The sequence below is a fragment of the Anabrus simplex genome, chromosome 1, assembly GCF_040414725.1.
Source record: "Anabrus simplex isolate iqAnaSimp1 chromosome 1, ASM4041472v1, whole genome shotgun sequence".
Lineage (NCBI taxonomy): Eukaryota > Metazoa > Arthropoda > Insecta > Orthoptera > Tettigoniidae > Anabrus > Anabrus simplex.
This window is the reverse complement of record NC_090265.1, coordinates 1,359,299,713-1,359,323,493: the sequence shown is the minus strand read 5'-3', so window position 1 is coordinate 1,359,323,493 and position 23,781 is coordinate 1,359,299,713. Positions and strand designations below refer to the sequence as shown.

Sequence of the window (23,781 nt, the reverse complement as noted above, 5' to 3'; positions counted from 1 at the left end):
CATTCCATAGCAACTGGTATCTCGATTCTCAGGACCACTTATTAGACCACTCAGCCGTTGCCCATGGATCATGAAATAGGACATGAGAACAGTAATCCACACCACTAACCACGAATAAAAATTGAACTGAACTTACTTTGGACATTTGTGTATGCTCTAATTAGTCTCACCAGTCTTACCCTCTCCTTTACATGCTTGCTACAACTCCTACCCTCATAACCATGTAAAGAGATCTGTAACCTTTACTACAACCTTGTTAATGTGATTACCCGAGTGAAGATCTTTCCTTGTTTTAACACCTAAGTATTTACAGCGATCCCTATGAGATACATTCACCCCATCAGCACAGTAATTAAAACTGAGAGGACTTTTCCTCTTCTGCTTTGAAGTACTTGCACATTCCCTTCCATTTCTCATCGAAATTCATATGACTTACAATTGAGCGTAATTGTAGCTATCAGTGCAATAGTGGCCTAATCAGCATTTTTTTAATGAAATGCAAATTCAGCCTAAAATTGTCCTTTATGATATTGGAATCTGGTGCACAAGCATTTTGTTTTGCTGAAACATTGTGAATGTTGGCAGCAGATGGATTTGGCCATTCGAGACACTGAGATTAGGCTATTAAAGGCCAATACCACACTTCATCAAAGAATGTTGGTTAGGGTACTATTGCACTGATAGCTTCAATTACGCTTGCCATAATGTTATCCTTAGCTGACGTTTTTGCTAAATTCAATTTCCTAGTAAGTTCCTTGGCTTTGTCCTTACTTCCACAACCATTACTAACTCTGTTTCTTTCCAACCTGTACCTCCTTCTTAATATCTTTGGGAGATAGTGGGTTCGAGCCCCACTGTCAGCAGCCCTGAAGATGGTTTCCCATTTTTGCACCAGGCAAATGCTGGGGCTGTACCTTAATTAAGGCCACGGCCGCTTCTTTCCACTTCCTAGACTTTTCCTATCCCATCGTCGCCATAAAACATATCTGTGTTGGTGCAACGTTAAGCAAAATAGCAAAAAAATAAAAAAGCTTAATCTCTTTACTTTCTCTATTATAATATAGTGGGTCTTTACCATTCCTGTCCACTTTTAAGGGTATATAACCATTTTCACACTCCTGAGCAACTGTTTTAAACCCAACCCATAGGCTGTTTACTTTTTGTTTACCATTTTTCACGGATCATAACTGCTTTTCAAAACTCCCTCATCCCTGTCTTATCAACCATATCATACAGCCTAAAAGTCCTACTTTTACAATCTTTTCCAGTATTTTTGCCACTTGTGATGGAGAGTGATTCCTCTAAAGTTATCACACACTTCTTTGTCCCCCTCCTTAAAGACTGGTATTATTATTCCCTTTCCCCAGTCTTCTGGCACACGTTTCTGCTTCCATATTCACTTTAAAAATCTACATCCATTGCAATCCAACAAGTCCAGCAGTCCTTATCATTTCCACACTAATCTTGGTGCCTTCCCCATTTTTATTTTACAGCCTGCTAATTCCACCTCTAACATAGTTAAATTGTCTTCTACTTTTGAGTCATCACACCGTATTACTACCATCTCCTCTGTACAATTTCTGACATTCAGTAGTTTATCAGAATACTACTTCCATCATCTCTATTTTTTTCTGGCTGTGTTATCAACCACCTTCCTCTTTCATCACCTTTGTATAAACTCTTTCTTTCATATTACTTTGTATAATTCCATACAGCATTCTTTTACTACCAGCTCCATCTATTTCAGCTTTTGTATAAATTCTTCCCCACTTTTCTTCTCTCACCAATTTCTTTCACTCTCGTCGATGTTCTACCACAGGCACTCTCTGCCCCATTTAAAAATAGGCTACCCTTTTGAAGTTGGACTGGACCATTCATCTTCCACATTTCCTACTCCAATAACTGGAATTTGGTGTTTCAGTCTCTCCAGAAATTCTTCCTGTACATTGTCTTTTAATTTCCATACTTTTATTTTACTTTCTCTTCTTTAATTTTTCCATTTTGCCCGTCTCATTTTTGCTACCACAGTTCTGTGGTCTCCATCGAATGCTTCTAGTAAAGCTACTAACTTATATCCATCAACTGTGTGTGACTTGTCCTTTCCACCAGAAAGTAATCAAATACTGATTTTATTCTTTTGTCGTCCCAGCCATATCTTGTAATCTTTATGCTGTTTTTCTTCTAAAACCATGTGTTGCCTACAGTCATTCCATTCCTCCCTCAAATCTCACGTAGTTTTCTCCTTCATTCAATTTCCCATGTAAATATGGTCCGATTACTTCTTCCTTTCTTTGTCTTTCATTTTGCACATGTACATTTAACCCTGACAATTACACCATACGATTTTCTGACGTGTCGTGCGAATGAACGCTCGTTTGCCTATATCAAATTCAGACTTTTTATTGTAGTCACTTCTTAGAACAAAAGATTTTAAATTGTTCAATATCAAATGGTAATATAGATATGCTAGCTGAAACAATGCTTGTACTTTTTCAGTCGTTCATTTCCTTGTAAATTAAAATGATCGAATTCAATAAAACTTGCAGTTGGTGCGAACTATTTCTAGAGCATAACTCCTACTGAAACGTAACTTTAAATAATACGCTTCGGGTGGCACGTCTTCGAGTCGTGTGGTGTAACGAAAGCGATATTTATAGGCATGTTACTGTCAGGGTTAAATCGCCCATTATAATCACTTCCACATCAGTTATCTCCTTTTCTAGTTTCTCCAGGAATTCCTCAATATCCTCTTTGTTCCCTGTCTGTGGTGCATACACTTGCATTAAGTCCTTCACTTCATTCCTTATTCTCAGTCTAATTTACATTATCCTGTCGCTGATGTAGATAGATAGATAGATAGATAAATGTCTTTATTGGCGTAGTTAAGGCCATTGGGCCTTCTCTTACACTAAACCAATTAGTATACATTAAAGTCATACTCTACCATGTCCACATACTCTTCCAACTGTTTTGAAATTATCAAGCCTACCCTAATTTTTTGCCTTTTGGCCAGATTATGCCAACCTTCATGATGTTCATACCTAGTTGGAAGAAAACAGAAATGAATATGCTAACTAGATTAAGGCCACTTATATATATATTTTTCAAAGCAGAGCTTTCCACCAAATTACATCGGCCTTCATCAGGGCATGTGAAAGTCTGCTTCCGACAGTAAGCAAAGAAATTCTTAAAAAGAACGTGGAAGTCAACAGCCATACTGTTCATGGCCCCGCCACTAACTGGACTCGGGGATCGTCGCGCTGTTCTGTGGTGGTTGGGTGGGACGTTATTGATTTGCTTATTTACACTTATTTACAAGGAAGGAAGCTGGAATTATTGCAAGAAACATTTATATAGTTCTTCAATCACTATACCAGGCATGCCTCCCCCCCACCCCCACCCCCCAGATGTTTTAGGGGGAAAGAGGGTACAATTGATGGAGGGGAATAATTTATGTGAAAATCAGTCATTTTCAGAACCAGATGGTCAAATCTAGAAAAGGCATATATTACAAGAGTACCAACAAGAAAGATACTTATCAGCTGAGGATTAAGGGATGAAAGGTAGGTTATTACAAACAGTTAGAGGCATATATGTTGTGTTTATCTATGTTAGAAATTTTTCATTATTATTATTATTATTATTATTATTATTATTATTATTATTATTATTATTATTATTATTATTATTATTATTATTTGATTTACATCCCATGAACTACTTTTATGGTTTATTCAGAGGCACTACTCTTTTCTTGTAGGAGTATTTTTATGTGTTGAGCACTGGACTTCTGACTTTAAGTTGGCAGGTTTGATTCCGGCTCAGTCCAGTGGCATTTGAAGGTGCTCAAGCATGCCAGCCTGTTGTCAGTAGCAGAGTCCTGTAGAGAGGCCCGGCCCATGAGGTGCTTCGGCAGTAGGCTGCAATGGGCTTTGGAAGGCTCGAACATAAGAAGCCCGTGACGTCATCGTACGGGCCGGTCTGGGCCAGCGCTATGTCATTCGTACACGGTGAGCCAAGGGCAGTGCTGTGGTAGTTCTATGGGCTGACTGCTTCAATGTGTACAGTGTACTGCGTGTCAGCGGAGTGCGTTGCATTACGGTCAAGTGGAGCCGATCAAATTTGCTGTGGTTTTCAGTTTGACTTCTCTGTCTGTCCTGTTACCGGAAACAAATGTGGACTGTAGTTCCAAAAGAAAGGAAACTGTGGCAAAAAATCGTGAACTAAAAAAAAAAAAAAAAAAAGGAACAAGTGAACTAAAAACCGCACAATACAAGACTTCTGAACCAGATCCTAAAGTTAAACGTCGTATTTCGTTGGTATTCAAGCTTGCAGTTGACGGTGATGAGAAAGACGTTAATTTTGTGTGCTGTACGATCTGCAGTGAACTTTATGTACACACTAGCAGTTACCCGCGGCTTCTCGCGTGGATTTCGTAATTTGATAAAAGTAATCGTTCCTCGGTACTGTACTAAGACGTTATCTGAAAATCCCTGAAGTATAAAACCTCACTGAAAAACTGAGTTTCATTTACCCCAGAAACTCTTTGTAAACCAAGTGTGTGGTATTGCCTTTTGGGGCTGAGATGACCATGCGACATAGAGTTGTACACGTGAGAACGTCTTCTCTCAAGTAAAAAAAAAAGTTTCTTTATTTTTAAAGGAGATTACAAATACATATTTCCACATCTGTAACATCTTCAGACTTTGAGATATATGTATCTGCATAAAAAGAATTCAACCCCTTTATCAGCCCTTCCTCCACCCCCACCTACGTGGATTTTCCGAAAACAAAAAAGAGTCACATGTTTGTTTATTTTTAAAGGACATTCTAAGTACCATGTCTGTAATGTGTAAAGTTTTTGACATACACTATAGATATACCGGTACTCATTTTAAAAATTCACCTGCTTTTTCAATTCTTTTCAGTCCCTTAAGTGATTTTTCCAAAAACAAAAAAATACGTGTTTATTGATAAAGGAGCTGCCAAATACCAATGATCATGACTGTAACATCTTCAGTTCTTGAGATATTTGTATCCTCATGAAAAGAATTCAATACTTATTTCAACATCACCACCTCCCCCCTCTGAAGTTAATTTTACCCCCAAAAATTAGTGTTTTTTATTTTTAAAGGTGATTTCAAATACCCATTTTAACGTCTTCAACATCTTTAGGATTTTTAGATATAAGTATCCTCATACAAATAATTCAACTAATATTTCAGTCCTTTCATCCCCCCTTAAGTGGATTTTCCAAAACCAAAAGAATACGTATTTCTTTCTTCTTAAAGGAGACTCTAAATACCAATTTTCATGTCTGTAACAACTTCATTTGAGATATCAGTACACTAATAAAATTCATTCAACCCCCTTTTCAGTCCCCCCACGTTAAGTGGTTTTTCAAAAAACAAAATAATACCTTTTTTTTATATTTTTAAAATATTAAAAATATCAATTGTCACATCTGTAATGTGTTAAGTATTTGAGATATACTGTAGATATGCTCATCTTATGAATTCTCGCCAGCCCACATTTCAGTCCTTCTCCCCCCTTCCCTCAAGTGTATTTTCCGAAAACAAAATAAAACGTCTAGTTTTAAAAGAGATTATACATACCACTTCACGTCTGTAACATGTTAAGTTTTCGAGATATATTGTACATATGCTCAGGGATTATGTGTACAAATTTTGATTGGCATCTGTGCCCAAACTTACACGCATAATCTCGCTGCTGTAGAATCCTGGAGCTGGCGTTGCCATGGTTACGGCAGTTCATTTCCTTATCTGATTCTGAGAGCAGGGGTAGTGTGGCGCCAATATCTCCATAACGGTCGGTTTTAGGGCCTTAAAACATGTTTTTCGGGCCCATAGGGTTTACCGAGGTTTGTTCTTTGGATCAAGGAGCTTAAAATAAGCTTAGTCTCGTCCTTGGACGACAAATTCGATGTTTCGCCTATATTAGCCTATTATTTTATATCTCCCCGCCTCCCCCAACTCGAATTGTTTTGAAAATAAAATACAGCCCATGTCTCTCAGGGATAATGTATATTTACATTAGTAAAAGGATTTTTAGAATTGGTCCAGTAGTTTCTGAGATTACCCTCCAGATATACACAAACTAACACAATTCATGCTCTCTCTTTATTGTATTAGTATAGATTAAAGGAGTCGGACTGATTTTGTCTTTTTATGATTAGATATAGAACTTACGATGAACGAGGTGTGCTTGAATGACGAACATTCTAATGTTTCCGTGTCATCAGGCTCCACGACTATGCCACAAACTGCCAAAGTAATGAAGTTTTCTTCGTGGATTGATGTTCATGATGCTCCTATTCCAACAGATGAGCTGGAAAGATATTTAAAGCAAAATTGTGGAATGGAAGAAGATGGATATAGCGTCCTATTGGAGAACAAATGGACAAAACTATTCAAAATTTCACCAGATCGGTAAGAAAGTAATATGTATGCAAGCATCAAGTTCAGCTTCAGAGAGAAATTTCAGTTCAGCGGGCTTCATTCTCTTCTACAACCAGACAATTGCTGATGCTCTTCTTTTCATTCACAGTAATTCCATTCCACCACCATTAACAATAACCAATAAACTACGCACGCTAAGTAAAAGCTATGTTCCGGTTTGTTTTTATTGTTGGCATATTGCATGTCATTTCTGTTTGTATTTTATTTTTGAGGTAAACGCGAATGAAGTCCTATGAATATGCTTCATGTTACTTAGATTCATTTTCAGTTGCTATGTAACTTGGTGTCAATTGCAAACGAATATTAGTTTATAATAAAGTTTCTGTTTGTTTTCAATTATTATTATTATTATTATTATTATTATTATTATTATTATTATTATTATCTCTACCGTTTAATTTCCAAATGCGATTAGCCTACTTTAAAATACGTTATTAGCGCACGGGAATTCGTAGAGTGGATGATCCGAATAGTAGTGTGACGTGAACATTTTGTTTTGCACGGCGCATATGTTATTGTGGAGAACTACTCAAGGTTATTCTACTGAGCCCCTCCAGTGCGGTGAACTGCAGTGGGCCGTATGAGCCCAGTGCTGTGGGCCAGTACGCTGCCACATCGGAAGAGAACGGCACTGCACTGGCTGGGCTGCCGGAGCCCATGGGTTTGAAGTGCTGCGCGGTGGGTCTGGCTGCAGGACTCTGGTCAGTAGACTGCTGGGATGTAAAAAAAATTCCTGTGGGACAACATTCTGACACCTTGGTGTCTCCGAAAACCGTAAAAGTATTTAGTGGAATATAAAACCAATACGTTAATACCACTGAACTTAGCCGACCCTGAATCAACCAACTTGAGCTCGGAAAGCTAATGCTCTACCTTCAGAGCACCTCAGCCTACCCTACTGATAGAAAGAATTCTTATTTCAAAGTAGTTTCAGAGATTAGATAAGGCTGTAACACTTCCCGCTTATTGTTGTTTATGTCCGTTGCTTTTTAATAAAATATATCAAATAACAGAGAGGGTTGGAGCTGGGTGAAAGTTTGTTAAAAAACATGGAAGCCATTTACTTTTCAATTTTGACTTAGTTAATATATAACCTTTAAGATTTCAGTCTTTCAGAACTAATGCAAGATTAAGAAAACATAGAAAATACCTGGAAAAGAAAGCATTTTATTAATAACAGAATCCATTAGAAAATGGCTAGAAAAGGAAACATTTAAGTAATAATGGAATGACATGTTTCATTCCTAAAAGAACACCCATTTCCACACCAGGCAACTACTGGGGCTGTACCTTAATTAAGGCCATGATCGCTACCTTCCCAATCCTAGCTCTTTCCCATCCCTCCTTCGCCAAAAACCTTTGATGTTCTAGTGCGACATTAAACAAGTAGTAAAAAAAGACCACGAACCTGCTACGCAGGCGTAGCAGGGGGAGAGGTGATACTCCCACGTGGCGCGTCCCAGGTGGCGGATAGGGGGGTCCTAACCGGCTTGCCGGCGGACTTGAGGGAAATAAAATACCTCTCGCGGACCAAACACACACCCCCTGTGGGTGGGGGAGGCTGACGAATAATACACCCACGGTATCCCCTGCCTGTCGTGAGAGGCGACTAAAAGGGGCAACCAAGGGTTGATTGTATTAGAACCATGAAACTACTTGTGATTAGTACCACCACGCGGGGAACACCAAGGGTTGCTTTTACTTGTGCGTAGTACCACTACATTAGGTACGAAATTGGTTTGTGATCAGTAGCACACAGGAGCACCGCGCGGTCGGCTTTTGCAGTACCTGTGATTAGTACCACCATATGAGCAGGACCATGGGATGATAGCTACCATGGTTCTGCTTTGCCTATGATTAGTACCCACTATATGAGGAACACCAGGGGATAGGGAGAGGTCCCTGTGGTTAGTACTCTTATGTGATGAACACCATAGGTTTGCGTTGCCTGTAAATGGCGCCGCAAAGTGAGAAAAGCATAGGTCTGTATTATGTCGAATTTCATAAGCTCTGAGTAGTACAATAATGTGTGGAATGCCGCAAGTCTCTGCTACTTTTGATTAGTACCGCAACAGAACAAATACCATGGCTCTATTTTGATAGCGATCAGTACCGTTATGAGGGGCGGATAACTGCGATTTAGGACCCCCTTTTGACTGCACGCATAATCGATTCCGTGTTATGCTATAGCAGTAGTCCCTTGGTCAGAAATACTATATTGTCACGTCTGTTTATGTGAATGTGAGACATTGCGGGTCGCAACCACTGATTGTTTTAAATTCATGTCCATCCATTCATTCTTCGTTCTCACGTTTTAGAACTCTGGTCAGTGGAGAATTTTAGACTTTTAATATGTCATTCCATTTCGTCTCATTTCGTACCATTAGGGGCCGATGACCTAGATGTTAGGCCCCTTTAAACAACAATCATCATCATCATCATCAGTAAAAAAAGAACAGCAGCATTAGATTCTCTTTCTTTTATTTTTTATTATAACTTACGTTCTTCAGTCTGCCGAAACTAATTTTGAATAAATGGTTGATTCGGGGTCGGCTAAGTTCAATCGTATTTATAATGTATTGGTTTTATGTTCCACTACGTACGTTTACGGTTTTTGGAGACGCCAAGGTGTCAGAATGTCCCACAGGAGTTTTTTACGTCCCAGAAAACTACTGACAAGAGGCTGGCATGCTTGATTTACGTCCCTGAAAAAGAAAACATATAGTAACAGAATTATATCTGATAAAGAAACAACTTCATTAAAATAGAATGACTTATTTTTTCAAGAACGAATGGAACATTTAGTTCTCAATTTCATGTATGAAAATATGTGCAAGACGCTAACGTATTCAAAAAGCAAGGTAACCAGAAACACATTCAGAAGAAACAACACATTGGCAAATGCAACCTAAATAAAAAAAGACCTGTTTTTTCCAAATCAGGAGTATATGATTTTAAATGTCAAGGACCAAACTACAGTGCCACATATGCCAGCCAAACAAAACATGATTTCCATACCAAGTACAAAGAACATAAAAAATGCAATTGGACATAATCGGCATTCGGCCTTCTGTGAACACGTATGTAACAACTCGCATAATTTCACGGACATCAACACAGATCGTAAAATACTGCAAATTAATAGTAATAGCAAATCATTAAATACAAAGGTGGCTGTAGAAAAACACATTGCCAGAAAATCTAAGTAAAACAACCTCAACGATTGCACACACCTGAAAAAAATCTCTGCTCTTCATTCTACTAAATCGTCAACATTAATCACTCTTACTAAATTAACATTTCACACTCATTTTAAACTTAAGTTTTTAATTACTTCCCAGATATGAACACAAATACATATGGCTAGATAAGAAATCTATTTTGGAAGTTAGTGGACATTGCTTGGTAGAAAAAGAAATTTGTACATACCATGCATGACAAAAAGTAAGGATGTGTACTGAATTCATTCTGTTTTTCTCTTAAAATTGTATGTAAATATGTTTCTTTTATATCATATAAAATTTGAGTAATACTGGTAATATGTGTGTTTGTTTTATTCATCTTTATGCAAAGTATGAAAAGGATTTAAAAAAATTCAATATAAATTTTAACACAATTACTCTGTTAATTCACTAATACACAATAAGACATTCCAAAATTGTTTTCATGTAAACAGTTTCAGAGTACAAACAAAAACAGATAGATTATAAGTGCATTTCACCCAAAACTAGTGACATCACTGGTGCATGTCAGCAGAAAGTCACCTGCAACCTGGCGTGTTGTGAAAGACTGCATTGTACAATCCAGGAAAGGAGCAGACTTACAATAAATGGAGAAGAGTAAGATAATTTCAGGGAACATTTCCATATTTCCATATTTATTATAGCATTTACAGTACAACTATTTGATGTTACTCAGAGATAAACTCAGAGTTACTTTCCAGTTACGAACACAAATGCAAATGGCTAGATAGCAAATCCATTTTTATTTCATTAGAAATTAGCGGATGTTCCTTGGTAGTGAATGAAGAAGAATTGGTAGAGCTTAAAAATTACATGAACTTGAAGTTAAAAGGAGATGATTTGGACAAATTTTTAATTTTACTTCAGAAAGATATTCTGCATCTTGCTAAACAGGCTGTTCTGGTTTCATTGCTGTTTTTGACCACATATTCTTTGGATGCAGGATTTTCTGTGATGACTAATATCAAAAGAGTTGAATGTGGCAGTTAAAAAATGCTGGTTGAAGAAAGACAAGTGAATCTATCCCATAATTGTGCAAATATAAAAGAAATTTGTAAGACTTGCTAAGCATGACTAAAATTAAGAAACTTAGAATATGTTCTTTTATTTCATGCAACTTGTAAATAATACCAGAAATATGTGAGTTTGTTCCCTTCATCTTGTGAAGGGAACAAACTTTTCATTTGGGGGGTGGAGTGCTGCACAGAAATTTTTAGTTTCGGCAAGGTGTCACTGTGGAAATATTTGGAAAGCACCGCAGTACTATTTACATAACTTAAGCAATATTGAAATTGTGTGTGCATGATAAAAGTGATTTGATAGAATTATTATTAACTAAATGTTTTCTTTTCCAGACATTTTCTAATGGATAATTTAAAAGTTATATGTTGGGTGAAAATATAATAAGCAGTTAAGCTTATGCTGATACTAATTTTTCTTCCATGTTCCATAACATTAGATTACAAGTTTTTGACACAGTCTATTATTAATGCAAAGTCTTCTGGTGTTTTCCTGCACTGTTCCTTGTGGGTTGATGCCACCCTTGTTCATCAGGAATTAATAAATTGTCAGTCGTCAACAGTTGGATCTAGGACTCGCCAAATAGTTCTGGCTCATCTGATTTACTGGTACATCAACACCTGGTTTAGTCTTGTAAAAAATTTTGATCTCTGGCTTCTGTGCTTTGCCAGTTATAGAATCTATGTATGGAGTGTCATGTGCTGTTGATAACAAGAGTACCGAGCTCGATAGCTGCAGTCGCTTAAGTGCGGCGAGTATCCAGTATTTGGGAGATAGTAGGTTCGAACCCCACTGTCGGCAGCCCTGAAGATGGTTTTCCGTGGTTTCCCATTTTCACACCAGGCAAATGCTGGGGCTGTACCTTAATTAAGGCCACGGCCGCTTCCTTCCCACTCCTAGACCTTTCCTCTCCCATCGTCGCCATAAGACCTATCTGTGTCGGTATGACGTAAAACAAATAGCACAAATAGCACGATAACAAGAGTACACACTTGTTCCTCTTTAGCACATGAAACAAGAGTTAACTTGTTCTTGTTGAAACCAATTCTTGTTCTTCACTTCTAGAATACTACTGGTGATAGTTGGGTCAACCTTGTTAATATATTATCAAATTCGTAAGTTTGTACAATTATTTTGACTCGTACATGTTTTTGGAGACACTACTCCATCAGTGAATTTTAACATTACAAAACAAAATGCCCATATTCTAGGATCTAACAACATTCACTTGCTCAGAATACATAGTTAAAATCATAAAATTCTTTTAACAATCGCATACACATTAAAACGTTTCTTGATATTGCTTGCTGTGTTTGTTCTTATTGTATTAGAACACTTCAAAAATGTATTAGGAAGTCATATGATTTCCTTGGATAAACTCAGAAAAAACTATGCTGGTAAACCATCTGTCAACAGTTATGTTTCTTCCAGTCAGTGATATCGGAGTTATCAGCCTCTTTATGACATCACCTGCAGCATTGCTGATTATGTAGGGACGATCAGGTTGACTTCCCGTATATATACCTACACGTTTGTTGTAAAAAATGACTGAGAATCAGTAATCATGGAGATTTGTAAACCATATTTACTGCCTTCAACTTCATAAATGCTTTGAAGCTACAGCGGCTGCAAAATGCTTCCAGATTCTTGTCTGTTGTTGCATATTCAGACTGACAGTTTTGTACAAAAGATTCAAATATCTCGCACAGATGTGTAAACTTATCCTCTCTTTTTCTCTCATTACAAGTAGTTTTACCATCAAACCTGATGGAATTCATCAGAAAATGAAATTGTTTATGTGACAAAGTGCAGATTATGAGTTCTGTGCTAGTGCCATATGAAGCCCAAATATCCTTAGTGTTCAAAAGTGCACATTTCTTAACTCCATTAATATACAGTATTTCAAACAGTGCTTTCATCTCTTCTGTATTCATCACTGCAGCATCATGTTCCTTGAAATGCTATCCCTTCTTCATATCTATCTGAATATTGTTGTACATTATAATCTCATCTATCTTATCATGTGTAAAGAGTAAGTTCTAAGTTTGCACCAGCAGTTTGTGCAGTCTTAGCTATTTGGTTTACACCAGGTCATTCCATCACAATATTTCAAGCAGACATTCTTCCTTTCACAGTTTTAGGGTCCTTATACCAAACAGTGTCATCCTTTTCTTTGAAGTAATGAAGTCAGAAAGACTTACAGAGGCTGAATTATCTTCATCTTCGGACATTTCATCCTGATCACTTTCTGCACTTTGTGATGATTAAGAGTCGTGATCATTGTCATGCGTGTTCCTTCTCCACCACTAGTTTCATTGTCTGATGCTTAAAAACAAAGCTGAATTTCTTGATCTGTCAATCTTCTTCCTGTATTCATTCTTATAAATATACTTGACAAAAACTATTACTCAAGGCAGTTAGGTACACGCAGATAAATTTCACATGCAGCAATAATATTAACAGTTTATTTTCCGGGTTGAACCATGTTTTTATTGTCTGTACATCACGTACAGTTTGCCAGTGTTTCGAATACATTGCAGTATTCTTTGTCAAGGCGACTGAAATACCCCTACCCCGTAGTGTGACTGCTGCCTGGGAGACTGACTACCTTGGATCGAGTAGGGGTATTTCAGTTGCCTTGACGAAGAATACTGCAATGTATTTGAAATGTCAGCAAACTGTTCATGATGTACAGACAACAACAACATGCTTCAACCCGGAAAATAAACTAAATAATTCTTCACACCGTGGAAGCCTCACCTCTAAGAAACAATATTAACAAATTGCTCCAGTACTAATCAAAAACTCTTTTCAAATAGGATCCAGGAAATATCTGCCTTGTCAATTCATTTTATGTTAATCAATCTTATTAATTAATTAAAACCACTGTACATGTTTCAAGGAAAACAAATATTCTCTCCCTCAGTGATAATATAAACTTACTTCATTTGTCAAAGTCTAAATTTAAAACAGATTTTTTATATAATGATTTAGTCAATGAATAAAACAGTGTAACAATTTGACAAAATAAATGAATTTATATTATTGCTGAAGAAGAGAATGTTGGTTTGTCTTGAAACATGTATGATGTTTTTAATTAATAAATAAGATTGATTAACATAAAATGTATTGGAAAGACGGATCTTCCCAGCATCCTATTCTACCGACCTTGATAGCTGCAGTCGCTTAAGTGCGGCCGTTATCCAGTAATCGGGAGATAGTTGTTTCGAACCCCACTGTCGGCAGCCCTGAAGATGGTTTCCCGTGGTTTCCCATTTTCACACCAGGCAAATGCTGGGGCTGTACCTTAATTAAGGCAACAGCCGCTTTCTTCCTATTCCTAGGCCTTTCCTATCCCATCGTCACCATAAGACATATCTGTGTCAGTGTGACATAAAGCAAATAGCAAAAAAATAATAATAATAGTAATAATCCTATTTTAAATAGTTTTCTATGAGATTATACAAGTCAATATGGGAATAAATAACACCTATCGTGGTCAAATTTATCAACAGTACAGTACTACTGTTGAACTAGCTAGAGGGAAATTAATCACAACAAAACAATTGCTGGACAAGTATACTTGCAAGTAGGTGAGTTCCCAAGATTGTAGAAGGTGAACTTGCTCAGTAGCATCTTGACTTTGATCTTATCAGAAAAAAAAAAAAAAAAAAAACCCACATGTACTCTCAAGGATTGATGAGGATTTAATATACAAAGGGCATACTATATTGTTTTTCACTTTACTTTTTTCTTCCCAAATGAAGTACATTACACAGTCGTTACATCCACTTCTCAATATAAGATCCTTGTAACTGTATGAACTTTTGCCATCGATGTGTCAGTCTCTCCAGACCTTCCTGAAACCATTCTTTCGGTGTGCTGCATACCCATGCCTTGACAGCTGCGTCCAGTTATGCAAAATCCGCAAAACGGCGACCATGCAGAGGTTTCTTCATGTTCCCAAACAGATGATAATCACTGTTCAACATTTCTTTGGCGGTGGACTGCCCCTATGCTTCCATTGCATCGATTGTTGTTTCGTTTGTGGCTCATGGTAATAAAGCCATGTCTCATCAACAGTCATAAGCCTAGCCATGAAATTGGTTGGATTTTGATCATGGCGTTGCAAAAGTTCTCTGCACACATCCACACGCCTCTGCTTTTTGTCTGCAGACAAGAGTCTAGGCACCCAAGTGGATGAAACCTTCCCAAACTGTAAGTGGCCATGCATGATCCACTGCAGGATGTTTCAGCTAATTCCTGTGGCTGCCTCCATTTCCGTAAATGTGATGCATTTGTTTCCTTTGATGGCCTGTTCGACCCAGGTAATGTTGGCTGGTGTTGACACTGTCACATTCCTTCCAGAACTGGTTCCCTTGTCCTTCCAACCAGTTGTAAACTGTTTTCCGAGACATCGCATGTTCTAGCGCCGATGAATTTCTGCAGTGGTCACGCCTTCTTTCTATAGGAACCAAGTCGTATAGCGCTGTCCCTGTCAGTTGCTTTCCATGTTGTCTGCTCCTACGCTGACAGTGTTGTTATGAAATGGCCATGACGAGTGCATTCATTGGCCACTGTGCGTGTGCTGCTACCAAACGGTGGAACAAGACACTAGGTACACGTCACCATCTTCAAAAGTGAAATGTGAACCATACCCAGATGTACAAAAAATAAAGTGTAAAACAGTATAGTACACCACTCGTAGTATTCTTACAGTAGATTAATGTTTGAATTTCTCAAGCATACATCAAATCATTTTTGTCATCTTTTTCTTTTCAGGTTTTTGTATTCTGATGAGGTTCAGATTGGTCCTGAGACTGTAATGACTACACTGTACACAGCTAAGAAGTATGCAGTACCAGCTCTAGAGAAACATTGTGTTGATTTCCTGAAGAGCAACTTAAGCAGTGATAATGCTTTCATGTTGCTTACCCAAGCACGCCTGTTTGATGAGCCCCAGCTAGCAGCATTATGTCTTGAAATGATAGATAAGAACACTGCAGAAGCCCTTGCTGCTGATGGATTTACTGATATTGATCTTGATACTTTGAGTGCTGTCCTGGAACGAGACACTTTGCGAATACGGGAAGCTAAGCTGTACCAAGCCGTTGTCAGGTATTTCTTTTTTTTTTTTATATATATACAGCATTTAATTTTTATTCCTTAGTGGTAACTAACATAAGAGGATCACTAAAAATAAAATACCTAAAAGTAAAATACAGCATGTAGCCATGGTAAGGGGCGTGGCATGGCGAAAAGTCACCGGACTGACTGGCCAGCTGGGCTCATGCCATTGACTGAATATCGGTATTGTAACAACTCGTATTCTATGCTAGAGTGGAGAGAAGTGAGGACTTTATTAAGATAAGTTCAGAAATTTCAAGTTTTTAAGGATTTAAATAGAAATAAACATAAATGTTTGTACATTTCTAAATATTTTGAGCATGATTTAATAGAATCTGATGGCGTTTTTTCAAGAACAGAACATGTCATTCTATATTAATTTGTTTCTTTTTCAGGTATAATTCTGTTATCTTAAGGTTTCATTTTCAAGTACCGAGCTCGATAGCTGCAGTCGCTTAAGTGCGGCCAGTATCCAGTATTCGGGAGATAGTAGGTTCGAACCCCACTGTCGGCAGCCCTGAAGATGGTTTTCCGTGGTTTCCCATTTTCACACCAGGCAAATGCTGGGGCTGTACCTTAATTAAGGCCACGGCCGCTTCCTTCCCACTCCTAGCCTTTCCCTGTCCCATCGTCGCCATAAGACATATCTGTGTCGGTGCGACGTAAAGCAACTAGCATCTTCAAGTAGTTTATAAACTTATTCAAAACGAGTTTCGGCAGACCGAAGAATCGAACGGTTTCAAAAAAAAAGAAAAAATACTGGGCAAAGATCAAAGCTCAGTGGTTAAACAATTAGGCCCATTCAAAAGAAAATAAAAGGGATAAGAAGAAAAAAGCATGTGGACCAAAGTAGCATTACTGGACACAGCAAAAGAAGCTTACTGTATGCTGCCAAATATGTCCTCCACTAAAAATTGAAATCAAAAGATATTTGTTACCAACAAAAAAGAGAGATTAAAAAAGTATTGTACTGTATATTTGTGGTATATTCATCATTTTCATCAGTTTATATCCTACCTAGTGACCACGTGGCTCTGCTGTCTTCATTTGTTTGGTCATTTTTATTTTATAACTTCCCTAATTATAGGGTTGCCACGAGGACAAAGTATACTTCATTTATTCAATACAAAACTTACACTCACTGTTTAACAGGTTATAAAAAAAAATTTAATGAATCATATGAGCATGGAATATGAAATGTCTTTCGCATACAGTTCAAACAGGAATTAAGAAGCAAAACGTACGCACACGATGCTATTGACTGTATAAATGGTTTCTTAAAATGAATATTGAACCGTGGATGGCAGCTACTGCTATGTTTGTTAACAGATGTTTTTCTAAATCTAATGAAGTCCAAAACAGCGATACCGGGCGAGTTGGCCATGCGGTTAGGGTCGCGCAGCTGTGAGCTTGCATCCGGGAGGTAGTGGGTTCGAACCCCACTGTCAGCATCCCTGAAGATGGTTTTCCGTGGTTTCCCATTTTCACACCAGGCAAATGCTGGGGCTGTACCTTAATTAAGGCCACAGCTGCTTCCTTCCCATTCCTAGGCCTTTCCTATCCCATCGTCGCTATATGACCCCTCTTTGTCGGTGCTACGTAAAGCAAATAGAAAAAAACAGGGATAAGAATTAAGGAGTTGTTCCCTGATCTCCCACCGTCAAGCCTGTGACTGATATATTTTGCAGTCCATATTTTTTTTATAAAACGAGACTGTAGGGTCATAAATGCTTCTCTAAATCCACTTCTTCCGGTTGACCAGAATGCGATTCATATCGCACCGTTGGGTCAACGATCATTCCGTTCTTGTTTTCCAATTTAAAGGCAGTGATATCTCTTCATCTGGTGCTTCCATTTGCTGCCAATCCAGACACTTCCTTGTAGACCATATAGCCTCATTCTTTGAGGGCACTGGCCATCATGTGTCGAATCTTGTAGAGTCGACTATCCCTTAAAACATTTCTTGTTGTCCTTGTGTATCAGCTTATTATTCCATAGCTTAGCCCTTTGTTCTCTTGTCTGCTCAGTAACACATATTCAAATCATCATAGTTTACTGTTGTGCATTTTCTCATGGATTGGTGCTTTCTTATGTCTACCTTGGGAAATACAGTCCAATGTAGATACACCAGCTGACCATTTTGGCATGATGATTATCGTCGAAATTCTGCCTCTTTTGTAGTTGGTTACCATACCAGTGAGAGCCTCCGTGGCTCAGACAGCAGCGCGTCGGCCTTTCACCGCTGGATACCGTGGTTCAAATCCCGGTCACTCCATGTGAGATTTGTGCTGGACAAAGCGGAGGCGAGACAGGTTTTTCTCCGGGTACTCTGGTTTTCCCTGTCATCTTTCATTCCAGCAACACTCTCCGTTCTCATTTCATAGCATCTATCAGTCATTAATAAATCACTTTGGGAGTGGCGACCCCATCGTACTAATAGCCTATATAAGATTCATTCATTACATCCCTGACCCGGTCAATGACTGGAAAACAGGTTGTAGGTTTTCATTTTCGTTTTCACCATACCAGTGAGTGCAGTGGACAAGATGGACATTGATACAGTTGATCTTTTATTTCAGGTGGTCTTTCATCTGGCAATCATAGGTGATGCTTGTTGTCATTCACTATTTCATCTAGACTGTATTAATCCTCATGTTCACCTCTTTGATAAATTGGCCATCACCAGCACTATAGATTAAAAATATTTAAACTTCATCATTTGCAGCATGTCCTCACCATCAACTTTGATTGCTCCTGTTTCTTATAGGAATGGTCTGATATATTTGGTTTTCTTACTGGTAAGTTGCAGCTCAAATTGTGCCATTCGATCATTCCATTTCTGGGTTTGGCGTTGGAGGTCAAATTTGTTTTCAGCAGCTAGCATGATGATGTCAGCTTAAAGAAGGGTCCAGGATATTGTTTGGTGTAGTTGTACTATAAAGTATTGATAGGGGTGAGCCCTGCAGTACCAACTGCAGTGTCAAAGTTATCAGATGTTCCTGTAGTGGCTTGGACGTAGCTTCTTGGTGCTTCAGAAAGGAGTTGCACCCAACTGACGAAGTATTCTAGGACACATTATAGTGCTGACCAAATTAGGTCATATGGCATGTGATCAAATCCTTTCTTGACGTCCAGAAAAGAGAGATGAAGTGGTTTGTTCTTCCCTCATTGTTCCTCTCAACTAGGAGCTATGCAGAATGGATTACATAATTTTTTTTTTTCAGTTAATATAAGCTTATAACCTTCAAGTTTTCAGTTAAAACTATGCAGGAGATTAATAAACATAAAAAATACCTGAATAAATCATTTAATTAATAACAGAGATACGTTGTTTTTCAGGTATATTCTGTTATTAAATGAATGTAATTAATCTTGCATTAGTTTCAATAGACTGGAAAACTTAAATGTTATAAATTACATCAAATATGCAACAGTTTTTCATGAATCCAACTTGATTCCTGGTCATTTTGATGATCTTGTGAATCTTCTGGTCCAGAATGCAAGAATGCAATTTAAGATCTTCATCATATGGCTTAGAATTCAGATGGTAGTAAGCATACTCAGCATACACTGTTGCCAGTCACTCAGCATTTGTCCCCCTTTAATAATTTGGTTGAATGGCAATGTTAACCAGCTTTGCTGCATCTGATCTTTGTGAGCACCACAGCTCTGCCATTAGATTCTTTGGGCCAGTGGCTTTTCCCGGCTTCATTTGGTTCAGAACACTACGTTTGCTCGGTGTCCCAAAAGCTTACATTGAGTGGACAAAACTTTTGTGTCGTAATTTCAACAGCACTGGGCTGGCTCAGACCACTTGCTTCTATTATTTATTCTCTGCGTGGACTAAATAACTGCCGTCTTTCAAACACCCCACACCCGTGGTATTTTCTCTATACTGATGATGTTTGTCTCGAATAAGAAAATTGCATGGTATTGCAGCAGCAGGTACTACAGTGGAAGACCTGTCTTGAGACCAGTGGAATCAGGGTCAGTACTCAAAAGACAGAGGACATGGAAAGTGGACTGCAGACTGTCACCCTCAGCTTTGGTGGAAAAATAGCTAACGAAGACCACAAAGTTAAAGAATCTTGAATCAGTCATTAGCTGCAATAGTAATATCTGTCCCAATGTCCATAGTAGAGCCAAGACAGTCTGGATGAACTGGTGACAAGTCATTTGAGTCTTTTGTGATCGGTGAATGCCCGAAAGACTCAAGACAAAAATATACAAGACTGTTGTTCATCTTGTCTCCCTTTATGGAGACATCAAGACACAGAACAAAGACATCCATATGATGGAGATGCGGATGCTGAGTTGAAACCTTGGGTTGGCATGATGGGACCATGTGTCAAATGAGACTGTCCGTTTACAATTAGATGTTGTTCAATTTGCGGAGAAGGGAGGGGTGCGGCTGAGATGGTATGGGCACAACTGAAGTGCCATAGATTCAACTGCTAACACAGCTTTGAGATGACCCTGTCGGAAGATTGCTATGTGGAAGACCCAGGAAGCGCTGGTTAGGGTTATGGAAGACATTGTCGTATTCTAGGAAATGGACAGGCTGGGCACTAGGGTTCAAATATCAGATTGATAGAAAACACTTACTGACACCATTAAGTTCTTACTCTAATTTATTTAAACAGATTATCAAGTATACCCTTTTCAATAATAATACTACAGCACACCTGTAATTATTCTTCTCTCAACATTACTTTTAAATTAAACAGTTTATTAGTCTCTGACTTCTTTGGAAAATACACACACTTCTACAATTCACTATACAACACTTATTCCCTTCAGTCTTTAAGGTCTCTTAACTAGTTGATACTTATCTCGGGTTTTGAAGCTTCTCTCTTCTCGCTTCTGTCTTGAATCCTCGTTGTAGGGTTCCTCTGAATCTTCCCTGATGGTTTCAGGACTCAAACACAGAACTCTAAGGTGAATGCGAACTGAAGTTACTGTCTCCTTCGAACACTCAGTGAGTTGTCTACGTACTGTCTCTGTACTTCACCCTGTGGGACACTGCCAACCAGTTTTACTGCTTGACAGTCTTGATTGCTACTTAATTTGAATAACTTCTTATACTGCTGTCTTCACTGATTGATGGCAGGCTCAACTGCTGCCTGATCTGACTAATTCCATATACTGCTATCTTCACTGACTTTATTCTACAGAGCCCGTTTTCTGCCAAGTGACCTAATGATTGTCCCTTCCCAAGAGAACGCTCCTTTCCAGGTTAACAGAATAACTGCCAGACCAGAATGCCCGATCAGAATAACCACCAGAATGACTAAGTCTCCCTTGTCACTCCCCTTTATCACTTCTCTGAACTTCTACAACAAATCATCCCCTACTACTATGTTCCCTCACATCACTGATCTGTTAGCTTTCTATTGGTTACTTCCAGTGTGGTTCCACGTATCTCCTGCATGTACATGTTTCTGGTGACCTTCCAGAGATTCCTTCTAGAAAGAGTGATTGCACAATGTGCATTCTTATTTTACAGAGCACCTTGCTACGTGACTAACAACAGGCTTGCTTTTCCTGGTCCACCCAATTTGAGCCTCTAACTATGATGACCTAGTCTGTTTACTTCTTTCTCTGACAAATATTCTGATTGCACAAGTTTGCTTCACTCTCAGGCTCTCTGTATGTTCCAAGTTGAGACTAGCTTTAAAAAATGCTTTTAATTATAATTGTAATTCTGCACTTATTCACTGCACTGATATTTGATTTACTCTTAATCGCTCACTTCCACTGTTTTTGCTTTATTACACTTAAATTACTCATGATTATTAGGGATTTCTGACTGGGAGGTCACAAATCGAACCTCGTTCAATGCACTCCCCCCATAATTTCCCACAGAAGAACGTGTTGCGAATTGGCACTCGCGACAACATGAAAAAAGTCAACGCTACACCTGAGTATGCATCTGATCATAACAAATTATAACAGCATTGCAGATATGCAGATCCTGCAACTGTGCGGGAATAACGCAAGGAAGAATATAATTTGGTTCAAAGCTGCCTTGAATTTGCAACGTCAGTTTGTTTGATGGGTCGGTATTTGGTGTTGTTGTGTGTCTGTCGTAAGAGGCGACTAAAAGGAGCGACCTAGGCGTGGACATGGATTGCGGTTTGCTATCATGTGTTGGACCCTCTGCAGATGGGAGGGGCTGAATACATTCACAGGTGATCCCTGCCTGTCATAAAAGGCAACTGAAAGGGTCATGTGACCAACGATCCCCACTTTTTTTTTAGGGTTATTTGTATACCGGTTCAAAATTCTTGATGTGCGTGCTGCTCTGAAATGGGCCTCTTACATGTGTGATCACGCCCGAAAACCCGCTTGTGACCCCGGGAAGCCTGCGGGTGGGAGCGCCATGTATCCGTACAGTAGTATCCGCCTGACAACACAGGTCCCCGCACAGCCAAATGCCAGAAGGACATATTATTATTAATTGTTTTTTATTCTTTTTCTATATATTTATTACTCACTACATGCTATGTGGTACATGCTATTGCGGATGATTGGAGGAAGGGAGTCCTAGTGCTCATTGCCTCGGTCATCGCGTATTTGACATTGTTCAACGTCGGAACCCGACAGTACCTGCTACGACCAGGAGGGTATTGCCTTGGCTGCTTGGTTCGGCAACAGAGGCCCCTGATCGGAGTGGGTGGCATTCGGGGAGGAGGATTTCGGACATGGCATCGAAACTTCTTCAGCCTGCCCAAGGTGGTCCCCCACCAAAGTCTTTAACATTTGATATTTTGAGGGGTTCAACCCCCTGAAAACAAGCACAGTGTGAAGGAATGGGATCCATCTTCCCTAGGTTTATGGTTGCTACCAGAACTGATGGGAGTGACTTCAAGCTGGTTAAGTCTATGTTGTTTAGTAGGCACATAGGTGTCTACAGCGAACTGGAAGATCTGAAGAAAATGCGCAATGGTACTTTGTTGCTAAAAAAGTGCACTGCCATGCAAGCTGATCGGTTGCTCAAGTGCGACCACTTTGGCGATGTTTCGTTGAAGTGGAGGAGCACAATACCTTGAATCTGGTTCGTGGAGTTATCTTCCACCACGATCTCATCTTGAACACTGACGATGAGTTGATGGATGACATGAAGCACTGTGGCGTCAAGTCTGGCGCATTACATGCAAAGTTAACGGCGAAGACGTTGCCACAAGTGCGTTCATTGTCTCCTTCACATTGTCATTGTTACCAGAAAAAGTCAAGGTAACAACCTATCGCTGCGATGTGAGGCCGTACATCCTGCCTCCCATGTGCTGCTATCAATGCCAGAGGTTCGGGCGTATGGTATCTCGTTGCTCGAATCAGTCTGTATGTGGTACATGAGGCAGAGGAACTCACGGCTTGGAAGAGTACACAACACCTTACAGGTGCACTAACTGCCCTGGTCTTCATTCACCCCGAGATCGGAACTGTCCAGTATATCTCGGTGAGAAGAAGATCCAGGAGATCAAAGCCCTGGATTGTCTTTCCTACCAGGAAGCATGCCGTAAGTTCATTTCTATGAATGCACCCGCCAAGACGGTAGACTACATGAAGATAGCACAGAGTCTTCCAGGTTCATTGTTTACATCTTTTAAATCTGTTACGATCGCTGCACCCAAGGCGGCTGTTGTTCCTCAGAGCAAAGCCACAATGAGTAAAAGCTCGAAGGGGACGACCACCCAACCTTCGACCACAAACAATCTGTGCTGGCTGGAACTGCTAAGGTGGTGCAGCAGGGGGGAAGGCCAAGTGTACCCCCTCTCCCACAAAGAGGTCGGCAAAAGCTGTTCCCATGCCGGTGGAGGTGGCATAGTCGACCAGGGCTGGGAAACTATCTCCCAGCCTGTCTAAACAAGAAAAGAAGGCAGAGAAACAGAGTGCCCTTACTAGAGGCTCCC

At 39.2% G+C, this 23,781-nt stretch overlaps 1 protein-coding gene across 2 annotated transcripts in view; it reads left to right on the top strand.

Moving 5' to 3' along the window:
- LOC136878836 (BTB/POZ domain-containing protein 1) overlaps window positions 1-23,781 on the top strand; it is an 81,405-nt gene that overhangs the window by 7,067 nt on the left and 50,557 nt on the right. For both annotated transcript variants that reach the window (XM_067152374.2, XM_067152366.2), the window contains exon 3: window positions 15,524-15,859. In XM_067152374.2, coding sequence (XP_067008475.2) covers window positions 15,524-15,859 — 336 coding nt within the window. The remainder of the gene's footprint in view (window positions 1-15,523; window positions 15,860-23,781) is intronic.